The following is a 23,365-nucleotide window of genomic DNA, read 5'->3' as shown; positions in this document are numbered from 1 at the left end:
TATTCCAGTTGTTCAAGTGCACGTGAAATAGGAAGTGAATAGGTAAACACACTCGTCTGTATACCACGTTGTTTATTGTATACTCGAATTCAAACAGTGGATGTTTCCATGAACATTTTCAATCCCGTACAGCACCTAACTTGCAAGTCATGTTACAAAACAACAAAAATATACATAAATTAACAGTACGAAAAATGAAGTTCATCTTTAACACTCAGGAAGGCAATGCGAGACGACTTGTCGACGGAAATTGTGGCAGAACTCGATGTTTCCAAAACTAAAGAAGAGTGGCAACTGGCTTTTCGTCACGGAAACACGGGGCAGAGGACACGTCACTCCTCTGCCCCGTGTCCGATGGGTGCTGGTTGAGGCAGTAGACATTTCATTTAATGTTACGTACACACACAATAATTACTTTCATTAAAATTAACAACGGTGTCACTTCAAAATGAGAGCATTGTTTTTTTTCCTTCTCGTACGCGCAAGTGCTCGTCACTTCATTTTTTGTTTGTGCGGTGATGAATACGGGGCACGCTCCAGCATTCCGTGAATAGAGAGTATTTGGTGGCGCATACAACCACCGCATCCTTTGACAACCTTTTGCTACACTGCCCCCGCTGCTCGAGGATTCACACGTGACGTCCACGCGTGAACGTTCTCTAACATTACATGTGCCAGTGTTTTTAGGTTTTTTGTTTTTTTTGGCCAAAATCAAGAAAAAAAACAAGTTAACTTAGAGAAGTTGGCTTTCATCAGCCACTTCAGCACCGACGGCAAGATCGCCGTGATTCTCTCTTGGGGTTGCGGCGATTCGACGCAAGTCAGGGATGCGATCCAATTCCACCGTCTCAGATGGTATCGGTTGTTCCTCTCTTTACGATTGGCTTGGACAGTTCTGGTTTCCTCCCATTAGCTGAAATGAGTGCGTATAATTTTTGCATGAATCAGAAAACATTGATTCTCGACGTTTGAGCCGCAAGAATCTATTTACCTATGAATCGAAATGCATCATTACACCTGGAGTATCTTCCTTAAGTATCCAAGCATTCACGGTTATAGGTAGATGCCATCGCGTGCCCTACAGGTAAGACACCTGCGAAACACGGATCACGACGATTCGAAGATCTGCACTGCTCCGGTGCTGAATCTGCTTTCAAGCTGTTGCTCTGCTCGTCTTAAGTGCGATGAATGGGGGGAGAAAAAATGCAACCGGCAGCAAATTATTCATGTATGCTTACAGTATATATTGTTTAACACGAAGGAATGTAGTTTTAAAACATCGTTGATAAGTGGCAAAACTAAGATGTCATGTAAACCAATCCGCCATGCCTGCCTTTATAAATCATGACTAATGCCATTACGCCTCGCAGCCCGATCTATTCTTCACAGCGCCCTTCGCCATGCTCCACTCCCTTCTGATGGACTCCGCTCCGCGTCTTGACGCTGCCATAAATCCTCTTAGAACAAGCACGCTTCTTCAGGGCACGAGAGGTGAAAGTTAAAGGGGCGGCCACGCAACGTACTGCTCCCGCTGCTGCTGGTGGCAGGGCCTCTCCACTCCACTCGTGCTGGAGAGCTCCCTTTGAGAGTGTGTTTTCGCCTATTCTTCCACACTGGCCAGAATTCTTGGAAGATGTGAGAGTAGCCTCGCACTTCACACCCCCCCCCCGCCGCGCACCTTGACGATGCTCTACCCAAATATACACTGCCGGGTGGATAGAGGCGTGAGGATTGAAAACATTTGGCCATCGTTTCAACTGCAGTGGGCAGGAGATCGAACCGGCGACCTCTGCATTGCACCTCTCGGCGTGTGAGTGGCACAAAGCTCGATACAAATCTGGTGATCACGCGCCTTCCCGCCCTACCCAAATATCCTTTATTGTTCTCAATGCATAGGTCCAACTCCCCCTCCGCTACCCATAACATTTTTTAAATTCGGTTAAATATTTCGTAGCCAAATTTCAGTCGTTGGCGCTGGCCGAGGTCATGTGCCCCCCACCACCTGTTGCGTCACTCGTGCCTCGTGGTGCCAGCGTGCACACGCGGCCCTCCCACAACGGGGGCTTCTCTGCTGGGACGAGGTGTTTTGTATCGAGCTGGGCCCCGGTGTTTATTCCGGCTGAGGCTCACAGACACGAGGACTCTACCCCCCCCCCCCCCGCGGTGTCACGGGCTGTGTTACCCCACGTGGGTTTCGCCGCTCCGTGAGCGGCACGAGAGGGAGGCAAGGAGCCACACCCTGGCTCAACGTCCTCTCTCGTGGACGAGAGGTGATGATTGCGAGCAACTTGTTGACTTCAAGAAGGTATTTGATGCTGTGGCCCATGACGCACTTGAAGTCATTGAGGTGGTCAAGTCTGAGCACCTGTCCATGAAAGGGTATCTCAGATTGTTACATTTTTAGAACCACCATTTAGTGTCTATATCACTTATCTCTGATACTTTTCAAAGTATAGCCAAATGTTTTCCAACTCGATATTACGTACAGGGCAAAATATTGTATTTAATGGCCTATTGATTTACTGAGCTGCAAAAATATATTAGGTTTGACTGGTTTACACAAGATTGTTTTTGCAACAAGCCTAAAATTGATATTCTATTTCCTCTTTCCTATAAACACGTTTTATAAAAATGGATCATACCTACATGTATCTGTATCCCGACCCTCAACATTACATTGACAATCTTGTTAAAAAGTGCAGACTTGATCTTGGGTTCAATAGAATCAAGTGCTTTGCCTTTCCTTCACACGTGGCGTCAACTGTTCAAATAATTTTACTCACAATTGAGTATGCAACTATTGCCTATAAAACACCTTCCAATGTACTAACTCACCTGGTTCCTGTCTATAAAAGTGCAGCAAGATGTGTCCTCGAATAGCCATTTAGAGAACACCCTTGCAACACGTGAGATACACTTTTTCATGGAAATTCATCGAATTCCACTGGTTAAGTTTTCATCCATAAAGGTTCACGGAGCAAAGTGCCTCCATATCTCTGCACGTAACCTGATTTAGCTATCTTGCTCCCGTGCTTTCAAGTCAGTGACGTCTCTCTGCGAACACCACATTTGTCAAATCTGTCCTGGGGCCCCAGAGCTGACCGCGCATCGTCCGAGTGCAATCAATTAGATCCCAAAATGAGACTGAACCAGTTCGTGTCTTTGACAGTAAAACGTTAACACAAGGTGAAACAAATATATCGTAATTTTCGTTACGATATACCTTCTTTCTGGGCACTTAATATTACAACAATTTTATGCCTTTTGACATTTCATACCTTTTTTTATTTAACTTTCATTATTGTATTATAACGTCTAGTATTTACGTCTTAAACAGCACAGCATGATTTACTTGATTAACGACTCTCGATTTTGTAAATTGTAAATAGAGCAAATTTTTTTCGTTGCTATCTGGTACGAGATCTAACTCAGAATTTAAATGGGATTCTCAAAAGTGTATTCCCGGTGAAAGTACAAGGGTGGTCCAAGTCATTCCTGGACTTTTGTTCACCAAAAAGAGTTTTAAACTCCTGGATCGTGGCGGCCCGGCTATTTCTTCCTTATCCACGCTGCGGCACGTTTCCCACCCCGTGCACAAACGCCTAGATGCACAATGCCGCAACAGAAGAAGAGTCTCTCTCTCTGCTCCAACCACGTCGGGACACAGGTCTTCACTTCGTCATCTCATTGTAATGCCACCCATGTGCTCCTTCAGAGGGAGGACCAAACAGCAGATGGTCATCATTGGGAGCCAAACATTGCTAACAAACAAAAAAACATCGTCCCGCAACGAGACGTGGGTCGACCACCGCACTCAAATACATTCTGGGATTGAATGGAATTTGCACCGATGTCGTTTCACCGGAGGACGCAGCGTAGGGTGGAGGGGTTCCATGTCACGCGACGCGACCTAGGCCCTTGAGAAGCACGCAGTCTAGTTGTTTGTAAGAAATACTGGCAGGCGGTGAGCACAGAGCGGAGTTGGTTCAAAAGAAGGGAGCATGGCGGCAGCCACCGAAGGATACTGGGCTCAATGTAAGTGCTAACGTCTCGTCTCTTTACTATTTAAAATATGAACTTAAACTGACCTTTGTCGTGCTACATAAGTTCCAGCCTCGTTTCCTATTAGCCAGCTATGAAAACTTATATACTCTCTAGAATAGCAAATATATAACATCATTCAGGTTTTTTTTTACTGACCACTCTAGCTTTTGGAATCCCGTACATTCAATTCTTAGTGCAAAAAGGTATACTTCTGTTAAAAACTGTTCACATGTAGCTGAAGTCGACTTTTGGGCGATACTGCAAGATCATCGGGAAGGACTGTAAGAAGACAAACAAACATTGGGGTTAAAATATAGAACATGCAAAGCAATGGCGAGGTTACTTCATGAATTAATTAAATGCAGGAAAAATATGAGCTTTGCCTTCATCACAAATACCAGCTGTTGGTATACGATGGTATTGAATACACACGCGGCTTATGTTGTTAACCATGCTTGTTTTGGCTAATTGTGCTGCAATGAATACTCAATCTAGACTAATGAAAATATCCAACGCTGGTCATATGTCTGTATGATAAATACGGTACGACTATGAAAAAAAAACGTACAAAAAATTACATTCTTCACCGTAACACATTATCAATTACGAATTACAAAGATGCACAATTGATCCGTCATTCTCTCCGACATCTCTATGAAAAATCCAGAACACCTTTATACAACCATTATTGTACCGCATTCTAACTTTATTCGAGTAACGACGGCGTATTCGTCCCTTCCAGAATAAAGTTTGGGTATGAATCGCAATCGAGGCTGTCGAGAAGTCACCTGGTTTGCGAGAAGCGCGATTACATTTCAAACAGTGACGGCGCTGCGAAGCAAAACGTGGCGTTCATCACGTCGCGGCGTGGGCAGTGCCGCTACTCACGTCGCCTTCTTTAATTCTCCACCGGGTTCTGTAGATGAACTCCATAGTGTGGTCTTTGCCCATGATCTCTCCGTTGCACAGGACGTCCAGCTAAGGCACGCGCACACACGTCACCCACCGTTCTCGCTCCGTTCAATCCGGCGGTGTAAAGAGGCCCGTACTTGTGGCCTGGTGTGAGCGCCGCGTTGCGTTTCGTTTGAGTGCGGTGTCACTTGCCTCGTAATTGCTGGGAAGTTTCAGTTTGAAACTCAGGAACTTTTTGATGGTCCCCACAGTCACCCGCTTGGAGCATTTTATGAAGCGCTTCATCAGGCTCTATGCACACAAACGACAGTGGCGGCCATTAGGAGAATACTGGAGATTTCACAAACTGTCAACAGCAAATGCCAAATCTCAAATGTGCTCGGACAGTACTCCTGAAACAGTGGTTTGCGTCTTAATGTCTCTCTCTTCTTGGTTCTTTCGGTAAAGTCACGTAGAAGGGAAGTAATAAAATAATAAAAATAAAACATAATAAAATTCAAATAATTTAAATAAAATATAATAAAATAATTTTACTATGTTTTCTTTTTATTATTTTATTACTTCCCTTCTACGTGACTTTACCAAAAGAACCAAGAAGATGAATCCCTGCAGTCACGAAAGCTTTAAATCAAAATGTAATGTCTCTCTCGTCGATGAGGTCACTGGGTTTACCCATTTATACTGCTCAGTGGGCAGAAGCAGGGAGATTTTTCGTAAACTCGATGAAGATTCCAAGCAAACAAATTGCGAATGATACATTGAGGCTTACGAAACAAACGCAATTGCAAAACTGGCATAAAAAAATAAGAAACATTGCAAACGAAGGCCGAAAATAAAGAAGTGCATTCTCAACTCAATTTGGAACCCCATTTGGGGGGGGGGGGGGGGGGGAGTCAATTGTTCCGTGCCTAAGTTAGACTTCAATTAAAACAGAAGTTACTCCAACAACAACAAAAGCAAATGGGAAAACCGAGAAGACAAGATAATTCCTTCTAGATTTGAAGCTTTCGTTACTGCAAGGATTCATACTCTTTGTTTTTTTCGGTAAAGTCACGTAGGTAAAACGATTAATAAAATAAAATAAACGAAAACTAAATTAAATCACGACGTTTCGGAGGCAACACAAGCCTCCCTCAAAATAACTTTGCTGTGCCTTTTTACACCTGACGAGGGAGGCTTGTGTTGCCTCCGAAACGTCGTGATTTAATTTAGTTGTTTTCATTTATTTTATTTTATTAATTGTTTTACCTACGTGACTTTACCGAAAAAAACCAAAGAGTAAGATAATTCCTCTCAAAGCTGGGGGCTGCGGTGGGTGGCGTCACCTCGACAGCAGTGTCGCCCCCTTGCCCGTTGCTGCGTAGGCAGTCGAGGAAAATGGCGATCTGCGGGTCGCTCCGGTGGAAGTCTCCGTTTCCACACGGACTGTCGTCCTCCAGCTTCAGCCTCTTGGGCCTGTTCTCTTCATCTGCAAGGGCGGCACAGAGCGGGACCTGTTACAGCGAAGAACCTGAAACACCGCCGGCTCACTCGTTTCATTCGACCATCACCACCACCAGCATTCACTTGCTGCTCGGCGCAACTGAGTTTACACCAGATGAGCCAATCGTCCCGGAGGGTGAACCCGTTGAAAGGGGCGGCGTACAAAAACTAATGGGCGGCATGACGGAGCACCGCGTCGACCAAACTTTAAACGAGAGTAAAACGCAAAACGGTACGAGCAGTGATTTGGCCTGCTCGTGCAAATCCGCTCGATCTCCCGCTGTGTATGTCGAAGAAAGGCTGCGACGCACATTCGTTAACATTACTTACTTTTGCTCCAACATTGTTTGACTTCATCGTACGAAGCGCCGTGGTGGAAATGGTTTGCACAGAGGCGGCTCTAGACACTTCCCAGGCGGTGGTGGGGGAAGGGGGGTGGCGGTCCCAAAATTTCAGGCTTTTTAAATGGGGCCCACATTGATAAAATAAAAACAATCAACGTATTTACTGTTTCATCATCATCATTGGACCTCCTTTGCCAGTACCAAAATATAATAATAGGGTTTTCCCCCTTTTTTCTAGCAACAAAACTGAAACCTTTTTACAAGGATTCATGTTTGCATTAACCACAATACCTGCAGTCAAATGCAAACAAAAAACACACTGATAATATATGCATTGTCCTTGAAACTGATTGGTCCTCACCAAGGGACGGCTTTCTTTTGAGCCTCGACCCAATTGGTGCTCGACCAGAGGACGCCAAAAGGCGTACAGCTCAAAGACAATGCAATATCAAAGTAATGAGGGCTTTTTTGTTTGCATTTGACTGCAGGTATTGTGGTTAATGCAAACATGAATCCTTGTAAAAAGGTTTCAGTTTTGTTGCCAAAAAAGGGGGAAACCCCTATTATTGTATTTACTGATTTTTACGGTAAATGTCAATGAAACACATTTTAAGGGTCTCAGGAGTGGGGGGGGGGGGCATCATCTCCATCGCCCCCCAAAGCTGCCACTGTTTTCACCTGCTGCAGCTAGGGTCTTCACCCCATGCCTTCACAGAGAGGTCACCCCACTGTTAACATTGGCCACTTAGGTGTCTCAGGAATGTCAATATTCACTTAAAAGTGCCCACTGCTCAGCCATTAAAAGCACGACGATAATCTCGCCGTATTTGTATTTTTTCCTTCATTTCGAAAAGAGAAATGGTGGTGATTGCAGGAATATTTACCGTTCCGGTACTCTTGATTTCTCTGCGCGTTCCAAAAGTCACGTTCTCGCTTTTCTTCACCTGAAAAAGAAATATAAGTTATGGATCACACGTATATTTAAACTAATTTACTCAACTCCACGTAACTTATCGCTTTCAGAAAATACTGGACATTTGAAATGACACGTGGGTATATTGAGATGATTTTCAACTTACACTCTCTCAGGCCAGGGATAAGTTTGAAGATGATTTCCTCCAAAGTCTTGTCCTGCCTGAAGTCAATCAAACGAAGAACTTTTAAATAAACAGCATCCCACCACATGCTGGTACAGCAACTGAGCCTTGCTTGTCTGTGACATTCCGTCCATTTTTATTGTGTGAGCACATTTATTTTACTCATGGGTCGTAACTGTGGTTAGCACACCGCACTACGAATCCAGACCACCGCTAACATTAGTGACGATTTATATCAGTACCAGCTAGTGACGATTGATATCTGTACCAGTCCTGCGGCCCCTCACAACCCTTTAGCAGCAAGCACAGCGAAGTATGGTCACACAACACCCACGGTGGCGTAGGGACACCTTTATGAAAGCAGTGGAGTTACGGCGCGCGGGAGTATTATTTATCACATTTCAATTCTGACGGCCCTCTTTGAAGGTTCGCTGTGAATGCAAACAATCTAGTAATCATCAACTGAGGGAAACCTAAAAAAATTAGCCGGCTTATCGATCAGTAACCGTCAAAAGGCAAACACCGCTCCTGAACGAAATATGACGGGCACGGTCTAAAATCATCCCGAGGCAGGCAGGCAGGCAGGCGTGTGACGGCGTGTGACGGCACGCCTCTCGGCTGGAGACGGAACGACGCCAACGCGGCACCAAGCTGGAGCGGCTCCACCAAGGCGAGAGGCACGCAAACGCGGACGTGCGTTTTCTGACCTCAACATTTCCAGAGGGTTGGTCTCGTGCACCTGGATGCCACACTTGGGGCACTCGTTGCTCTCTTCAAAGTGCTGCACAATGCAGCTCTTGCAGACTGGGGACGAGACCGCGAGAGGGGGGCATCGTTATTTGCCATAAGCACACGCGCTTTGGTCGCGGGGGGGGGGGGGGTAGGGAGCTGTTGCGCAGTGGTTAGCTGCGTTACCGACCTGGCGAACTTGGGTTCGATTCCCAGCGAGCGGTGTATAAACAACAGGAATGGGGAGATCGAGGTGCCGGCCAAACCGCCCTTTTGTGCGGCCGTACAGACCTTAATGGGTTCTCGCTAACAGCGCTTGACCAAACCAACGAATGACTAAAATGCTCGGTGGTTAGCTGCGCTACCTCCAGGTTGTCGTCGACTCGACCAAGACCGACCAAAGTGACACAAGTAAGTGAATGCTGAGTGAGCGAACACGGGCTGGCAGTCGGTCCCTCCCAGTCATTGCGTGACCATTCCCGGCGGAGTCGTGGTGGGGAGACGCGGTGGGGAGATGCGGTGGGGAGACGCGGTGGGGAGACGCGGTGGGGCCGCTGCCGGCCTTGGTCACGCGGCACTCACAGGTGTGCAGACACTCGGTGACGGCCGTCGGCTTGATGAGGTATCCGCGGCACAGGGAGCACGTCACGAACGGGTTCAGGTCCCGGGCGCGCGCTCGCCGCACCGTCGCCGTCGCCATCGCCATCGCCACCGCCACCATGCAATGCCGGAGCCCAGGTGTCGTGGGAGTCTTATAAAATAAATAAATGTGTTGCCAGTGGTGACGACAGCAACAACGAATTAAAGAGGGGGTGACGAGGAAATTATCTTTTTTTCCACGCACTTCCTTGAGATATCTGCTCCCCCGTTCAATACTTAGCTGTTGCTGATTTTGGGAAATCTCATTTTCACCTCTGCAGGAGACCAGAGGGACAGCTGGATGCCAAAACCTGTGGGACAATGGAGAGAAGTGCAGGTTGGTTAACGCGGTTAATTTGCGGACGAGTTACCTGTAAGCACTGTGGAAAGCATCGCAAGTCAGATGTCCGCTTTTTTTGTTTGTTGCACATTTCTTCTAATCCACTTAAACGTTAACCCAGCAGTGTTCATTTTTCATAAGTAACAATTTAATTTCCAGTAAAATGAATTTCCTGGGGTCTCTGTAAAAGAACGTTCTTACGTAATTATAAATATCCGCTTGCTGGTTCAGCACTCGGTGGGTACCGTGACATGGCACTGGCTCCACCGTGCAACAACAAAGTTTTGCCAAAGACCTCCAACTCTACGCCCATGCCAATTTCTTCAGTAATACCGAATGCAATTTTTTTTTTCACAATGGTTCTTTACCGAAGCTCACCAGCAGCATTTTTGGAGAACTTCCACATTGTGTAGAAGTGCTTTAACGACACTTGGTGTTATTTCATTAATAAATCGGCACGTAAATTTCCCACAGCAGAGGCAGCTCCGAGTATGGAATATTTTTTGTTACGTTTATGTATGAATGAGGAAATTGCCACTTTTTGATCCAATCGTTGGAAATTCATTCAGTGGAAAAAGTGACGCCTGCAAGCTGCTCAAAGTTCAGTCCGAATCGTTTAAGCGTAAAACGTCAATATTCTCACATCGGCGCACGTCCGGCACAATTAGGGGAGCGTGTGGGCGGGCGGGCGGTCAGGTGGTGTGGAGGAAAAGTGACATAGCTCGCTCGCCAATGCGTTTCCGTGTTGTTCGGCGAGATGTCTTGACGGATTGCTCCGCGTGTTGGGAGCTGCTCGACGAAATCTAATCGTAGAGGTTCCCAGCGCGCGCAGCGAAACGTCGGGCATCATGCCGAACGACGCGCGGTCCGACCCGACATCGCGTACGGAGATCCGTACGGCACGAGCACGAATGAAACAGGATTTCTCCACAACTCTGGCTGTCGCCTGATGAGTCTGGTTGTAATTACTGACGAAACGTCACGGTACTCGAGTTGGAAATGTTGCGGGTTTACTCTCCAACACACAAGCGGTGTGCTGACCAAGTAACGAATTGGCACGTTTTGTTTAAGTGCAAAAACCTTACTAATTGGCTGTGTCGGGTGGTGGCAGGTTTAACGACACATTTATATTTCTACGATCTGACCCCAAAAAAATCTATATTGTGGATACTGGTCGCAAAAGCCCTACTACGTGTTAAACTCACCAAAGACTGCACTGTGCAGAGCAGCATGATTACTAGCACCAATGCTGATGAGTCACACCGAAGCAAGCGGATGACTTGCGTCAGCCGTACCAGTCACTTTTCCAGGACACTTATTAAGGATAACGTCCAAAAGCCAGTTCGGAGAGCCACTTAACGATGCTGTGGCAGCGTCCTGAATATTACGTGAGATCACGTGATATGAGCCCTATCTGATACTTCTTCTTAGTTCTTTCGGTAAAGGCACGTAGAATGGAAATAATAACATAATAAAATAAAACACTATAAGAAATTAATATAATATAAATATATATTTATATAATTATATATGTCATGGCATCATTGCCAGGTCCGTGATTTCTTTCCCAAGAAGGCAGTCGTACCCACGTGATGATGATAAAGTCACCCATCGCCAAGTATTCCCCCCCCCCCTGCCGTCCTTAAGAGTGGGAAAGTGGCGTACATTAAGATTCGATCCGCTGTAATTGATCCTAAAACATCTCTCGAGAGTGGTAGTGTCAAAGATCACACTTGTGCCCCGTTTTTGGAGCCCCAAGTTCAGCCACAAGAATTCCGAGCATCAGAAACATTCACTATTTTTAACCCGAGGAGTGACATTTTATTTTTAAGCCGCCTCTGCAACGCGTTTCATTTGTTGTGTTTTACGAGTTCAAATCCCGAAGCTGTATTTTGTTTTAATATGATAAGAATACGCCCGTGATTCGCTTGTTGTTGTTTATTACAGTTGTTTTATTATGGCATACTGTATACTATTTGGGGTGGAGTGGTGGCGCAGTGGTGAGCACACTCGGCTATGAACCCGGCTACCCGAGTTCGATTTATGGCAACAGCTGACATCAGTGGCAAGTATAGTCTGAACAGAAGCCTGCCTCTGCACTCCCGTCACCAATCAGCACTGCATGGTGATAGTAAAACAACCCCTGAAATCGAGATGTTGTCGAGTGACCCTCATCCAGCAGTGGATTGACAAGGGGCTGTCAATTGTTCAATATTAACAAAAACATATTGTGACCTTTAAAAGGATGGATGTACAAATAGGTGACGTTTCGTGCAATGGCTCTTCATCGCGGATATACCAATGTATTCTCGGGGTATACGAATCCGTTTTACAATTTATAACTCCACAACTCTCTCATCTTTTCCATAACGCGTCTTGAGTTTTCCATTAGCCGCGAGATAAATTTAAATCGTTATCTGTGGCTCAAGAGAATACTTGCTGGCAGTGACTTCGAAATTCCCCAAGACATAACTGCACTTTTTGATGTAAAGCTTTCGTGACTGCAGGGATTCATCTTCTTGGTTCTTTCGGTAAAGTCACGTAGAAGGGAAGTAATAAAATAATCCAAATAAAACATAATAAAATAATTCTCACGACGTTTCGGCCACAACGCAAGCAGCCATCCTCAGGTGAAGTCTTTCAGACGCTGTCTCCCCGACAGACCTGGTCTTCACCTGAGGACGGCTGCTTGCGTTGTGGCCGAAACGTCGTGAGAATTATTTTATTATGTTTTATTTTAATTATTTTATTACTTCCCTTCGACGTGACTTTACTTGCTCCTCCTGCCCTGTAGCTCACTCCGAGGTTGGCACGGAGATGGAAGGACACACACGCGATCATTAATTCCTTCAAACAGTATTACCCACTATCATCACCCAGAAATGTCTGTCCGTCCCGCGCGTGACGTCACTCCACATGAGGCCCACCCCCCCGCCCCGCGTGACGTCACTTCCACGAGGACCACACCCCCCTCATTAATATTCATGAGCAGGTGGATTTTTACACTAACGCAGAGGAAGGTCGAGCTGAATTAAATAATTTATTACGCAAAGTCGCTTCAAATATGACGTTACTTTACAGAGAGTGATGGTAAGAAATAAATCTACGCAGCAGTGCTACATCCGTGCGTGACGTCACTGCAAAAGAGCCCCCCCCCCCTCATTAATATTCATGGCCGCATGTAAATTTACAAAAACGCACAAGGCCGCGCACTCCAAATGCCGCACCCCTTCCCTCATTAATAATCATGAGCGGGTGACGTCACTCCACATGCTGCAGCCCTCCCCAATAACCATTAGCGGGTGACGTCACTCCACATGGGGCAACCCCCCCTCCCCTCATTAATAATCATGAGCGGGTGACGTCACTCCACATGCAGCACCCCTCTCCTCATTAATAATCATGAGCGGGTGACGTCACTCCACATGCAGCACCCCTCCCCAATAACCATTAGCGGGATACGTCACTCCACATGGGGCAACCCCCGACCTCATTAATAATCATGAGCGGGTGACGTCACTCCACATGCTGCAGCCCTCCCCAATAACCATTAGCGGGTGACGTCACTCCACATGGGGCAAACCCCCCCCGACCTCATTAATAATCATGAGCTGAACAATTTTTCTATTCAATATTTCAGATTTACTACAATATACACCCGTCGTCCTTGGACGGGCAAAAAAAGCTCGCAAAGTACACCAGGCAAGACGTCGTCTGCCATTCTTACTTTCGTGTCTCTCTGGCCGTCGGATTTCTCCGGCGGTGAAAGCAATGAATTTGTGTTCATCCAGCGACTTCCAAACTTGGGCTTGAACGCCTCAATAACGAACCGGCTCAATCCGTGTGTCTGCGACGGGAGGGATGGGACTCTGGTGAGAATATGATCCGATACGAACGACACTGCGAGTGTAAAGTCGTGCTGCTATTCATTCGGGACTCACCCTGTACTCTATTATAGACAGCCGGGGAAGTAAAGAATGTATGTTTACAAAAGGTGTTTGTGGCCGATCCGAATGGTATATCTTAGTCTTTACTGCACCGTGTAACATCCGTACAGCCGCGGGGCATTCCTGAAATAAGAGTCAAGTAGTAGGAACCTCCTGGTTCCACCAGCCCACAGGGGATTATTGTGTCCGTCCGTCCGTCGTGCAGGGAAGGGCTGGGTGGGGAGTGAGGGGCTGGGTGGGGAGGGGCTGGTCACCCCGTGGTGCCCTTATAAAACTCAACGTTTAACCTACTCACGCCGGCTTGTGCCCGCCCTCACAGTCGGGCATATGTGCGGAATACACCACGCCGCCGTTGACCCTGCAGGCCATTGACCGAGCAACCCAACGTTACTGCCAGCTCCCTCCGCAGGACAATGTGTTTGGGCCCATCCTGGTGAAGCGAATGCTCCAAAATTAAATCGAAATCTCGTGAGAAGAAGGCGGCGAGACATGGTCCAGGTGTGTTCGATGCCCCAATGTCACACTCTGTTCAGCCGCGGTGCCAGAGGGCTTCTCCAGGTCAGAGTTCACGTGGTGGGAAGGACACCCCGCGTGCACGGCGTGGCTTGGCGTCAGTCTCTCTCCGCTGCTGTACTACCCCACGAACTGCCATGAACCGCAGAAGAAGAGGAACATGAAGGCAGCACTCTTTCGTGTTCACGCCATCCCTTTAACACTGCTGTTAAAGTGTCTGTGAGTATATCATATACAGCCTTTAGAAGCACCGCGCACCAACTGTGCATCGGCAGTAACAGCAGAAACAGCGGGACTAAGCAATAACAGTTGCAACAGCAACAGTAGCAACACAGCAGCAGCAGCATTAGCAGCAAACAACAACAGCAACAGTAGCAACAACAGCAGCAGTAGCAGCAGTAAACAACAACAGCGGCACTAGCAACAGCAGTTGCAACAACAACAGCAGCAAACAACAGCAGTAGCAGCAGTAGTAGCAGCAGCAGTAGTAGCAGCAGTAGTAGCAGCAGTAGTAGTAGCAGCAGTAGCAGCAGCAGCAATAGTAGTAGCTGCAGTAGCAGCAGTAGTAGTAGCAGCAGTAGTAGCAGCAGCAGTAGTAGGAGCAGTAGCAGAGTAGCAGCAGCAGTAAACAACAGCAGCAGTAGCAGCAGCAAACAACAACAGCAGCAGTAGCAGTAAACAACAGTAGCAGCAGTAGCAGCAGTAAACAACAACAACAGCAGCAGTAGTAGCAGCAGTAGCTGTCACGCTGGCCCTGCCCGAACCCTGTAACCTGCGTGTGTGTGTACACGTGTGTCTGTGTACACTGTGTGTACACTGTGTGTGTACACGTGTGTCTGTGTGTACACTGTGTGTGTACACGTGTCTGTGTGTACACTGTGTGTGTACACGTGTGTCTGTGTACACTGTGTGTACACTGTGTGTGTACACGTGTATCTGTGTGTACACTGTGTGTGTACACGTGTCTGTGTGTACACTGTGTGTGTACACGTGTGTCTGTGTGTGTCTGTGTACACTAGTGTCTGTGTGTGTCTGTGCTGCTGTTGTTGTTGTGTTGCACACGGAAGCGTTGAACTGCGGCCTAGATGCGAAACGCGCGTCTAGGAGGAACAGAACACGCGGTCCGCCGTCCGTGTGTACACGTGTGTCTGTGTGTGTGCACGTGTGTGTGTGTGTACACGTGTGTCTGTGTGCACGTGTGTGTGTACACGTGTGTCTGTGTGTGCACGTGTGTGTGTGTGCACGTGTGTGTGTGTACACGTGTGTCTGTGTGTGTGTACACGTGTGTCTGTGTGTGCACGTGTTACTGTACGTGCGCACGTGTGTGTACTAACACACACGTGCGCACGTACAGTAGTAACACGTGTGTGTGCACGTGTGTGTGTACTAACACACACGTGCGCACGTACAGTAACACGTGTGTGTGCACGTGTGTGTAGTAACACACACGTGCGCACGTACAGTAACACGTGTGTGTGCACGTGTGTGTGTACTAACACACACGTGCGCACGTACAGTAACACGTGTGTGTGTGCACGTGCGTGTGTACTAACACACACGTGCGCACGTACAGTAACACGTGTGTGTGTGCACGTGCGTGTGTACCAACACGCACGTGCGCACGTACAGTAACACGTGTGCGCACATCCTTATCCGCTTGCGTCATGCGTGCCCCACGTCACCCCCCACCACCGCCGCCGCGTTCCAACGCGCACAACAAAATGTTGTAGCGCTGGCGGCTGCCAAAGCCGCGTTCGTGCAACCCCGAGATGAGATGGGAGAGAGACACAGCGAGGGGGTCAAACAGATCCACTCCGTGCGAACACGGACGATGGTCGACACGGGGGGGACGGGGGACGGGGACGTCCATCCATCGGTCTCCAGTTGAACACAACAACAACAACACCACCAACAACAACACCAACAACAACACGCATGGCGAGAGTAGAGAGGAGCTGATAAGGCGACGCGTACACAACAACAACAACACCCACCACGACTCGTCGCTCGCTCCCTGCAGGAGAGAGGGGGGAGATGAGTGTGGGGTGGAAGGAAGGAGGAGGAGGGGGGTAAGGAAGAGAGGCGACTTCCACCAAAAGCTGCTTCCAACCTCCACCAAATCTACGCGTGACACTTACCCCGGGGGCAGCTAAAAGTGTGGCTGGCGGTGGTGGTGGTTGGTGGTACTGGAGTAGTAGCAGAAGAATCAGCCTCCCTCCCTCCCTGCCTCTCTCCCTGCCCCTCTCCCTGTCTCTCTCCCTTGTCGGTGACGGTCAATGTTGGATGGCGCCGATGTGGATGTTTGACGTGAACGCCGCACGCGTCACGCTTCGTGCTCTTCCTCCTCCTCCTCTTCCTCCTCCTCCTCCTGGCCCCGTGTGGCAGCTTGGAGCCAGAGGGGCTCCCCCCCCCCACCACCACCACCACTCGCTACGACCACTCACACTCACACACACCCACTCGCTACCACCACTTACACACTCACACACCCACTCACACACCCACTCACACACTCGCTCTGACGCCACTCGTGGGCTCGCACGTGAACTGCAACTCGGGGGGGGGGGTGGGGGATGTGTGGGGACATCGACACGAAGCGGTCACTCACTACTCACACTCATTACTCACTCACGACTCACTACTCACACTTACTCACTACTACTCACACTCACTCATTACTCACTCACTACTACTTACTACTACTCACTACACTCACTCACTACTCACACTCATTACTCACTCACGACTCACTACTCACACTTACTCACCACTACTCACACTCACTCATTACTCACTCACTACTACTTACTACTACTCACTACACTCACTCACTACTCACACTCATTACTCACTCACTACTACTTACTACTACTTACTACTACTCACTACACTCACTCACTACTCACTCACACTCAGTACTCACACTCACTACTCACACTCACTACTCACACTCACTACTCACACTCGCTCACACTCACTACTACTACTCACTACTCACTAAACTCACTCACTCACTACTCACTCACACTCAGTACTTACACTCACACTCACGGCTCACACTCACTCACTACTACTCACACTTATTACTCACACTTATTACTCACACTCACTCACTACTCACACTCACTACTCACGACTCACACTCACTCACTACTCATACTCACTCCTACTCACATTCACTCACTACTCACTCACTACTCACACATACACGGCTCACACTCACTACTCACACTCACTACTACTACTCACTCACACTCACTACTCACACTCACTCACTACTCACTCACTACTCACACTCACTACTCACACTCACTACTCACACTCACTCACTACTCACTCACACTCACTACTCACACTCACTCACTACTCACTCACTACTCACACATACACGGCTCACACTCAATACTCACACTCACTGCTCACTCACTCACTACTCACTCACTACTCACACTCACTCACTACTCACTCAACTACTCACTCACACTCACTCACTACTCACGACTCACGCACTACTCACTCACACTCACTCACACTCACTCAACTACTCACTCACACTCACTCAACTACTCACTCACACTCAGTACTCACACTCACTACTCACTACTCAGTCACACTCACTACTCAAACTCACTCACTACTCAAACTCACTCACTACTCACACTCATTACACTCACTCACTACTACTACTCACTCAACTACTCACTCACACTCACTCACTACTACTACTCACTCACTACTTACTCATACTCACTCACTACTACTACTCACTACTACTACTCACTACTCACTCACACTCACCACTCACTACTCACACTCACTCACTACTCACTCACTACTCACACTCACACACGACGCATTCGCTCACACACACGGTTCACACTCACGAATCACACGGTTCACACTCACTCACACACAGCTCACACTTATTGACGGCTCACACACGGCTCACACACTCACTCACTACTCACACTCACTACTACTCACTTACTACTCACTCACTCACTACTCACACACACACGGCTCACACTCACACACGGCTCACACTCACTCACACGGCTCACACTCACACACGGCTCACACTCACTCACTCACACAGCTCACACTCACACACGGCTCACACTCACTCACTCACTACTCATACTCACTCACTACTCACACTCACACACGGCTCACTCTGGCTCATGCATAGACACAAACGCATGCGCGCTCGCACTTATGCCACTCACACATACAAAAGACAAACATCCCCCGTGTAGCCTTAACACACGTTTGGGGCAAGTGCTGTTAGCAAGTAGCACCTATGAAGGCAGACACGGCACACCAAAGAGGTGGGTGGTCAGCACCACGCCCGGCCGCCTTTGTCTCCCCAGTGACGTTGTTTACACACCGCACCAGGTACTCATTTGAGGCTGATTCGACCTAGGGGAGGAGGCCCAGGACCCCACTTAAACTCAAAAATATGCACACACGCACACACTCATGAACAAATGCATTCCCACTCTCACTAAAACCACGCTCTCCGACTCACACCCAAACATTTGCTCTCACTCTCTCGTTCACAAACACACCATCTCACTCTCACGCCGACTCAAAAAAACCCCCACACTCATCTCACTCCCTCTCACACGCGCTCTCAATCAAACACGTTCACACTCACAAATAACATACACTCTCGTCAAACGTTCACTGACACTCTCTCAAACACATTCCAACACCCCCCGTACTCCATCAGCCCATCTCAATGCAGCGTTGTGTCCGCGTGTGTCCCCCCCCCCCCTCCGGCCAAACGAGCTACTTGAATGGGCATGCGGGGTTTTACGCATAACCGCATCTTCGCCTGGCGGAGGAGCTCACCGATGGAACGATGTCCAGGTCTCTGAAGGATCTGTGAGCTCACAGAATCCAGTTCGGTTAAACCCAGGATGAATGAATCATGGGTAGTCCAGCCCAAGTATGGCACGTCAACGCACGTGTCCCTATAAAGTCTAAAGGTGTCCATGATTTGCATTCAGGGAATAGAGGGCAAGACTGTGGTTGGGAACTGGTGCTTCGTGTGGAGAAACAGACCAGGTAGTTTCCACGCGGCAATGTACAGGCCATGAAAAGAACGCCAGTTGACTGATTCAAAAAGCTCTGATGCCAAACCAGAGCTGACCATGAGCACCTGGCCTCAGGTCTGGGAACTCCTCCACGCTCTGCTAGGGATAGGGAAATCATCGTTACATCGGCGGTACGTTTTGATGTTTTGGTTCTGATGAATCGATCTTTTTCACATCGATCTTGAGCCCTCCGATAGCATCGGTAACGTACATAGGGGTTTTTATTTCGTTGTTGAGTTTTTTACATTGGGATAAAAAAAAGGCAAATTTAACTAAATATCCCGCTGATTGTTGGCCACCTAAACTGATCCCTCTCCAAACGTCGTTGGCAAGTACAGTGCATGCTTAATACATGCTTAATAATACAGGTATAGGTTGTTTTTGTGTTAGATCGCGTCAATGTAAATGTGTTGTTAAAAATGTGTCGTTAAACCCGCCACCACCCGATAGAGTCAATCAGTAAGGTTTGTCACGTAAACAGAACATTCCAATTCGTTACTAGTACAGCACACCGGTGTGTTGGAGAGAAAATCCACAATGTGGATTGGCTGTGTGGGTTTAATGACACATTTATATTTACGCGATCTAACCCAAAAAACTAAATTATGAATGATATTGGTCGCGCAAGTCTACGTGTTACACATTACATGCTGTTCATAGGTTCAAAGACCACGTTCTGGAAGCCAGACGTACATTTTCTGTTGAATGAGTGTGGACCCTGTACCAATTGCCTTGTGCCTCTTGGTTTTCTGATATTTTTTGCTATTCATTATTTCCTTTGATAATGAACATTGCCTTTGAATGCTTACATCGCAATTTTTTTGGTAAATAGTTCATTTAAAAATATAAAAGCATCGACGTTTCATTCCGATGTTTCAGTGCACACCGATATTTTCGTGAGCAAATAAAATCGAGTGTTTGTGACATATTTAGATGTTTCATTCGATGTCCCTACCTCTGCACAACCGCACAACATGTAGTCAGAGAGAGAGTCGAGCGGGTGGAGTTATTCTATGACAAAGTGCCCAGGGAGGTGTTGTTTTCTGGTGGGGCTGGCGGTGAGGATTGAACTCTTTCGTGACACGCTCCAGGTTCAGCAGCAGTCTCCATTTCATTCTCAGAACGAGCTGAAATTACCAGGTCATCAGCATATAGTTTTTAGACATCATTAGCTAAAACACGTGCTCTTACACGCGCTCCTCCCGTCGTTCCATGTTGTACATAACATGCCCAGTGTTACACACATGGCATGAAACGCAATTATAGCTGTTTCGGTTATGATCATTCGCTTGTGTTATTCTAATGCGTTGTACTGCTTTTAGAATTACCGCATTATAATAATAATGAAGACCTCATTGAGTCGTATATGTTTTTCAGAGGACCTCCGTGTTGAGATGTATCACCAATTGCTTTAGTTTTTTTACAGCGTGATTTGGATGTGGGAAGAGACTGTAGTACTTTGAGAAGACTCACCACGCATGGGTGGGTATAACGTACAAGGACTGCACATATTGGTTCACAAACCCTGCTTGCTGGATTGGCATCTTCTGGCTACATTGCAGCCCAGAATGTTGAGAGTTTTACGAATTTTTGTGGTCGATAAACCAGCATACAGCTATGAATTTAGCAACATTTATACGAGCTTAATATTCAAATGACATTTGCAAGCGTGCTTATAGTGCAGTCATCTGTAGATTGTATGCAGCACTCTGATATATTAGTTACATAAGTAGCAGCTCCTAATGTGGTCTTATTTTTACATTTATCAGGGCTTAATTTCATTCTGAATATTTTCCATGTCGCTGATAGACCGGAAAAGGCAATGAGTATCAGCCACAACCATCGTGGCAGTATACTTGACGTGGTGTGCCGGTGGTGAAAGAAATTCCGGGTCAACGACCCTGACAGATCCGGCTAAAATCAAGCCCCAAATCATTTGGAAGAGATAACGCTCGAATGTGGATATATACGGCAGCAGTAAAGCCATAGTACAACGCATGCAGTCTCAATAAATGTGGGTTGTGGTACGGGCAGACAATGCAGCTGCTGTACTGATAGGCCTGAGGAGGTAAACTCTCCAAGCCGTATTGAAGTATGCAATTTAGAAGCAGGGATAAGCCTTTTTTGCGACCCATTCAAGATAACACTAAATTGTCCTTACAGCATTCGTTAAACATTGCAAAAGAGAAAAAAACATCCAGAACCATCCGCCGTGATACATTCGACCAACATGCCTCCATCGGGCAGTTATGAATATATCTCAACTATAAGAAAAGGAAGAGGATCGCCAACTTTCAAACATATGGATAGCGTTGATATCAAACCCACTACAACTTCCCCACCCGATCCAAAACACCAATTAGACCTCAAAGAACGAAAACCCGATGTGCACTCTCTCTCATCTCCACCCACACCAAAGACATATTCATCCCCCCCCCCCCCCCCTCTCAGCACTTCCAGCCAACCCTAACCTAACTTTCATCCCCCAAATCGTTTTTTTCTTCATTAAAAAAGAAAAAGGAGCTGAATTTATTAAACAAACACGGGAGGGAAATACACACTGGAACACTCCTGGAAATGTTCGCATTCGTTGTTATTATTAAATGTCAAATGCAGTTTTCAAGAAAGCGAATGAGTCCAACAGCCCCCGCCCCCCAATCGAGATGTTTGCTTGAATGTGCATCTATGAGCGGAGTAAGTGGTTGAGATTGTCGCAAAAAAGTGGTGGTGGGGGGGGTTCTACCCCGTTCCCACGTCGTGGTCACTGAACAGCGATGTTTAGAACCACGACCGAAATCTCTCAGCCGTGGAGTTGGCCTCGGTAGTGGTATTTGTGGTGTTGTTATCGTCAGACCGAGCGCTGTCTTGACAACTGGAAATCACCAATGGTGTGAACTACCTCATTCACATAGCACGCATTGCTCACTAGGACCAGTCCGGTATTCGCCTGGTTCTCCGTCCCCACCTCCCCATCTTCCTTGCTCCCGATGGAGCCGAGCCACCTTCTATTTGTACACAGCGCATGGAGGCACCTGAAGCTTAGCACCAATGTACGTCTCGTCTTCACCTTGCTCTGTCTCGCTGGAGCTCAGCTTGGACTTGGACGTTCTCCGGGAGATCAAGTTGACTTTGAAGTTGCCGTCAACAGAATAACAGAAGCCCTCTCCTCCATGAGCCTGCGGCTCCTGAACTCGATGTGGACGGCGCAGAGGTCGTCCAAGTTCACACCACGCCAAAAAATGTTTCCACAGTCTCATCAAATTTGAGTGCGCCTCACCCAGCGCAACAAAGTAAACACTATAAAGTTATAACCGATGTTTTATTTTACCGTATACAGCCCGCCGAGCTATGTGGCTCTTTTCCAGAAACGACCTGGCCAAAAATGATGGCTCAACGAAGTGGCTTATCTCGTGGGGACATTTATCGCAGCCAAATGCTCTCAACGCGTGTTTCTACATGTGGAAGGGGAAAACCGGAGGACCGGAAGTAAAACACATTTGCGCGACCACAGAGAGAGAGAGAGAGACATGCAGGCGTCAGGTTCAGGACCACGACCTTCTGCATACCAGGCGAGGTAGTTAACATCCCACCACCGGTAGTGCGCCGGCCTGTCACACGGGCATCTTGGTTAGGCAGAAATGGTTGCGCTGGGTAGGACGTGCGTGCCTGTCTCGGTTACTCCAATGCCTGTCTCGGTTACCGAGACTGACATTGGAGTGGTCTCCCAAGAGTCCAGCGACCGAGAGAGAGAGAGACTTATAAGAACCAGGTGTTGAGGGAGAGTTTTGAGGCGGCTGCATGTCCACATTGCAGCCGCTGCGAGATGCGGTGGAGGGTATATTTGGTCAAGCATTTAATTAACTCACCCCTAATGTGATGGCTGGAACTGCTTCTCTTTGGCGAGGCGTGTGATGTTAGCTGCTATTGATGATGTTGCTACTCGCAACTGCGTTTCCAGGTTTGCTCCTAGATTTTTTGAATTTCGAGTCCCACCTGCGGTTTCCTTGGCAGCGCCACACCAAATGATTTCGGGGGCCTTATACGGCCCGTGGGCCGGACGTTCCCCACCCCTGGTATAAAGCATCGACGAGGTGCGGTGCCATTAGTGGCTTTGGCACAGAGAGGGAAAGGCCTTGGTGCAAAATGCATGGGTGTGACAGACTTTGACACGTTCTCTGTGGAACGCGGCCTTGGATAATGGTGCTGATTATAAGCAGAC

The 23,365-nt window shown here is 47.6% G+C and overlaps 1 protein-coding gene across 2 annotated transcripts; it reads right to left on the bottom strand.

Annotated features, from left to right (window-relative positions):
* Nucleotides 1-654: 654 nt before the first annotated feature.
* On the bottom strand, nt 655-16,493 carry PCGF5 (polycomb group ring finger 5). 2 transcript variants are annotated; one of them, XM_061552858.1, is made up of 10 exons: nt 16,186-16,493; nt 13,315-13,434; nt 9,191-9,558; nt 8,587-8,683; nt 7,862-7,917; nt 7,667-7,726; nt 6,282-6,424; nt 5,149-5,247; nt 4,933-5,022; nt 655-4,323 (listed from the first exon to the last, which is right to left on the bottom strand). In XM_061552858.1, the coding sequence occupies exons 3-10, from the start codon at nt 9,327-9,329 to the stop codon at nt 4,270-4,272; spliced, it is 738 nt and encodes a 245-aa protein (XP_061408842.1). In that variant the 5' UTR covers nt 9,330-9,558; nt 13,315-13,434; nt 16,186-16,493; the 3' UTR covers nt 655-4,269. The 2 variants fall into 2 exon arrangements, with proteins under 2 accessions (XP_061408842.1, XP_061408843.1); XM_061552859.1 differs by lacking the exon at nt 13,315-13,434.
* Between the last annotated feature and the right edge of the window lie 6,872 nt (nt 16,494-23,365).

This window comes from Lethenteron reissneri, chromosome 17 (assembly GCF_015708825.2).
Source record: "Lethenteron reissneri isolate LAM-NWPU_2019-01 chromosome 17, ASM1570882v1, whole genome shotgun sequence".
Taxonomy (NCBI): domain Eukaryota; kingdom Metazoa; phylum Chordata; class Hyperoartia; order Petromyzontiformes; family Petromyzontidae; genus Lethenteron; species Lethenteron reissneri.
This window is presented reverse-complemented; position numbering and strand designations above follow the sequence as displayed.

What these genes read in the sequence shown, in the direction of transcription:
- PCGF5 (XM_061552858.1), bottom strand. Translation starts at nt 9,329, where the DNA reads ATGGTGGCGGTGGCGATGGCGATGGCGACGGCGACGGTGCGGCGAGCG. An exon ending in TATCCCTGGCCTGAGAGAGT is followed by an intron (nt 7,727 to 7,861) that starts GTAAGTTGAAAA and finishes TTTCTTTTTCAG; the next exon opens with GTGAAGAAAAGCGAGAACGT. An exon ending in AAATCAAGAGTACCGGAACG is followed by an intron (nt 6,425 to 7,666) that starts GTAAATATTCCT and finishes CCGCCCTTGCAG; the next exon opens with ATGAAGAGAACAGGCCCAAG.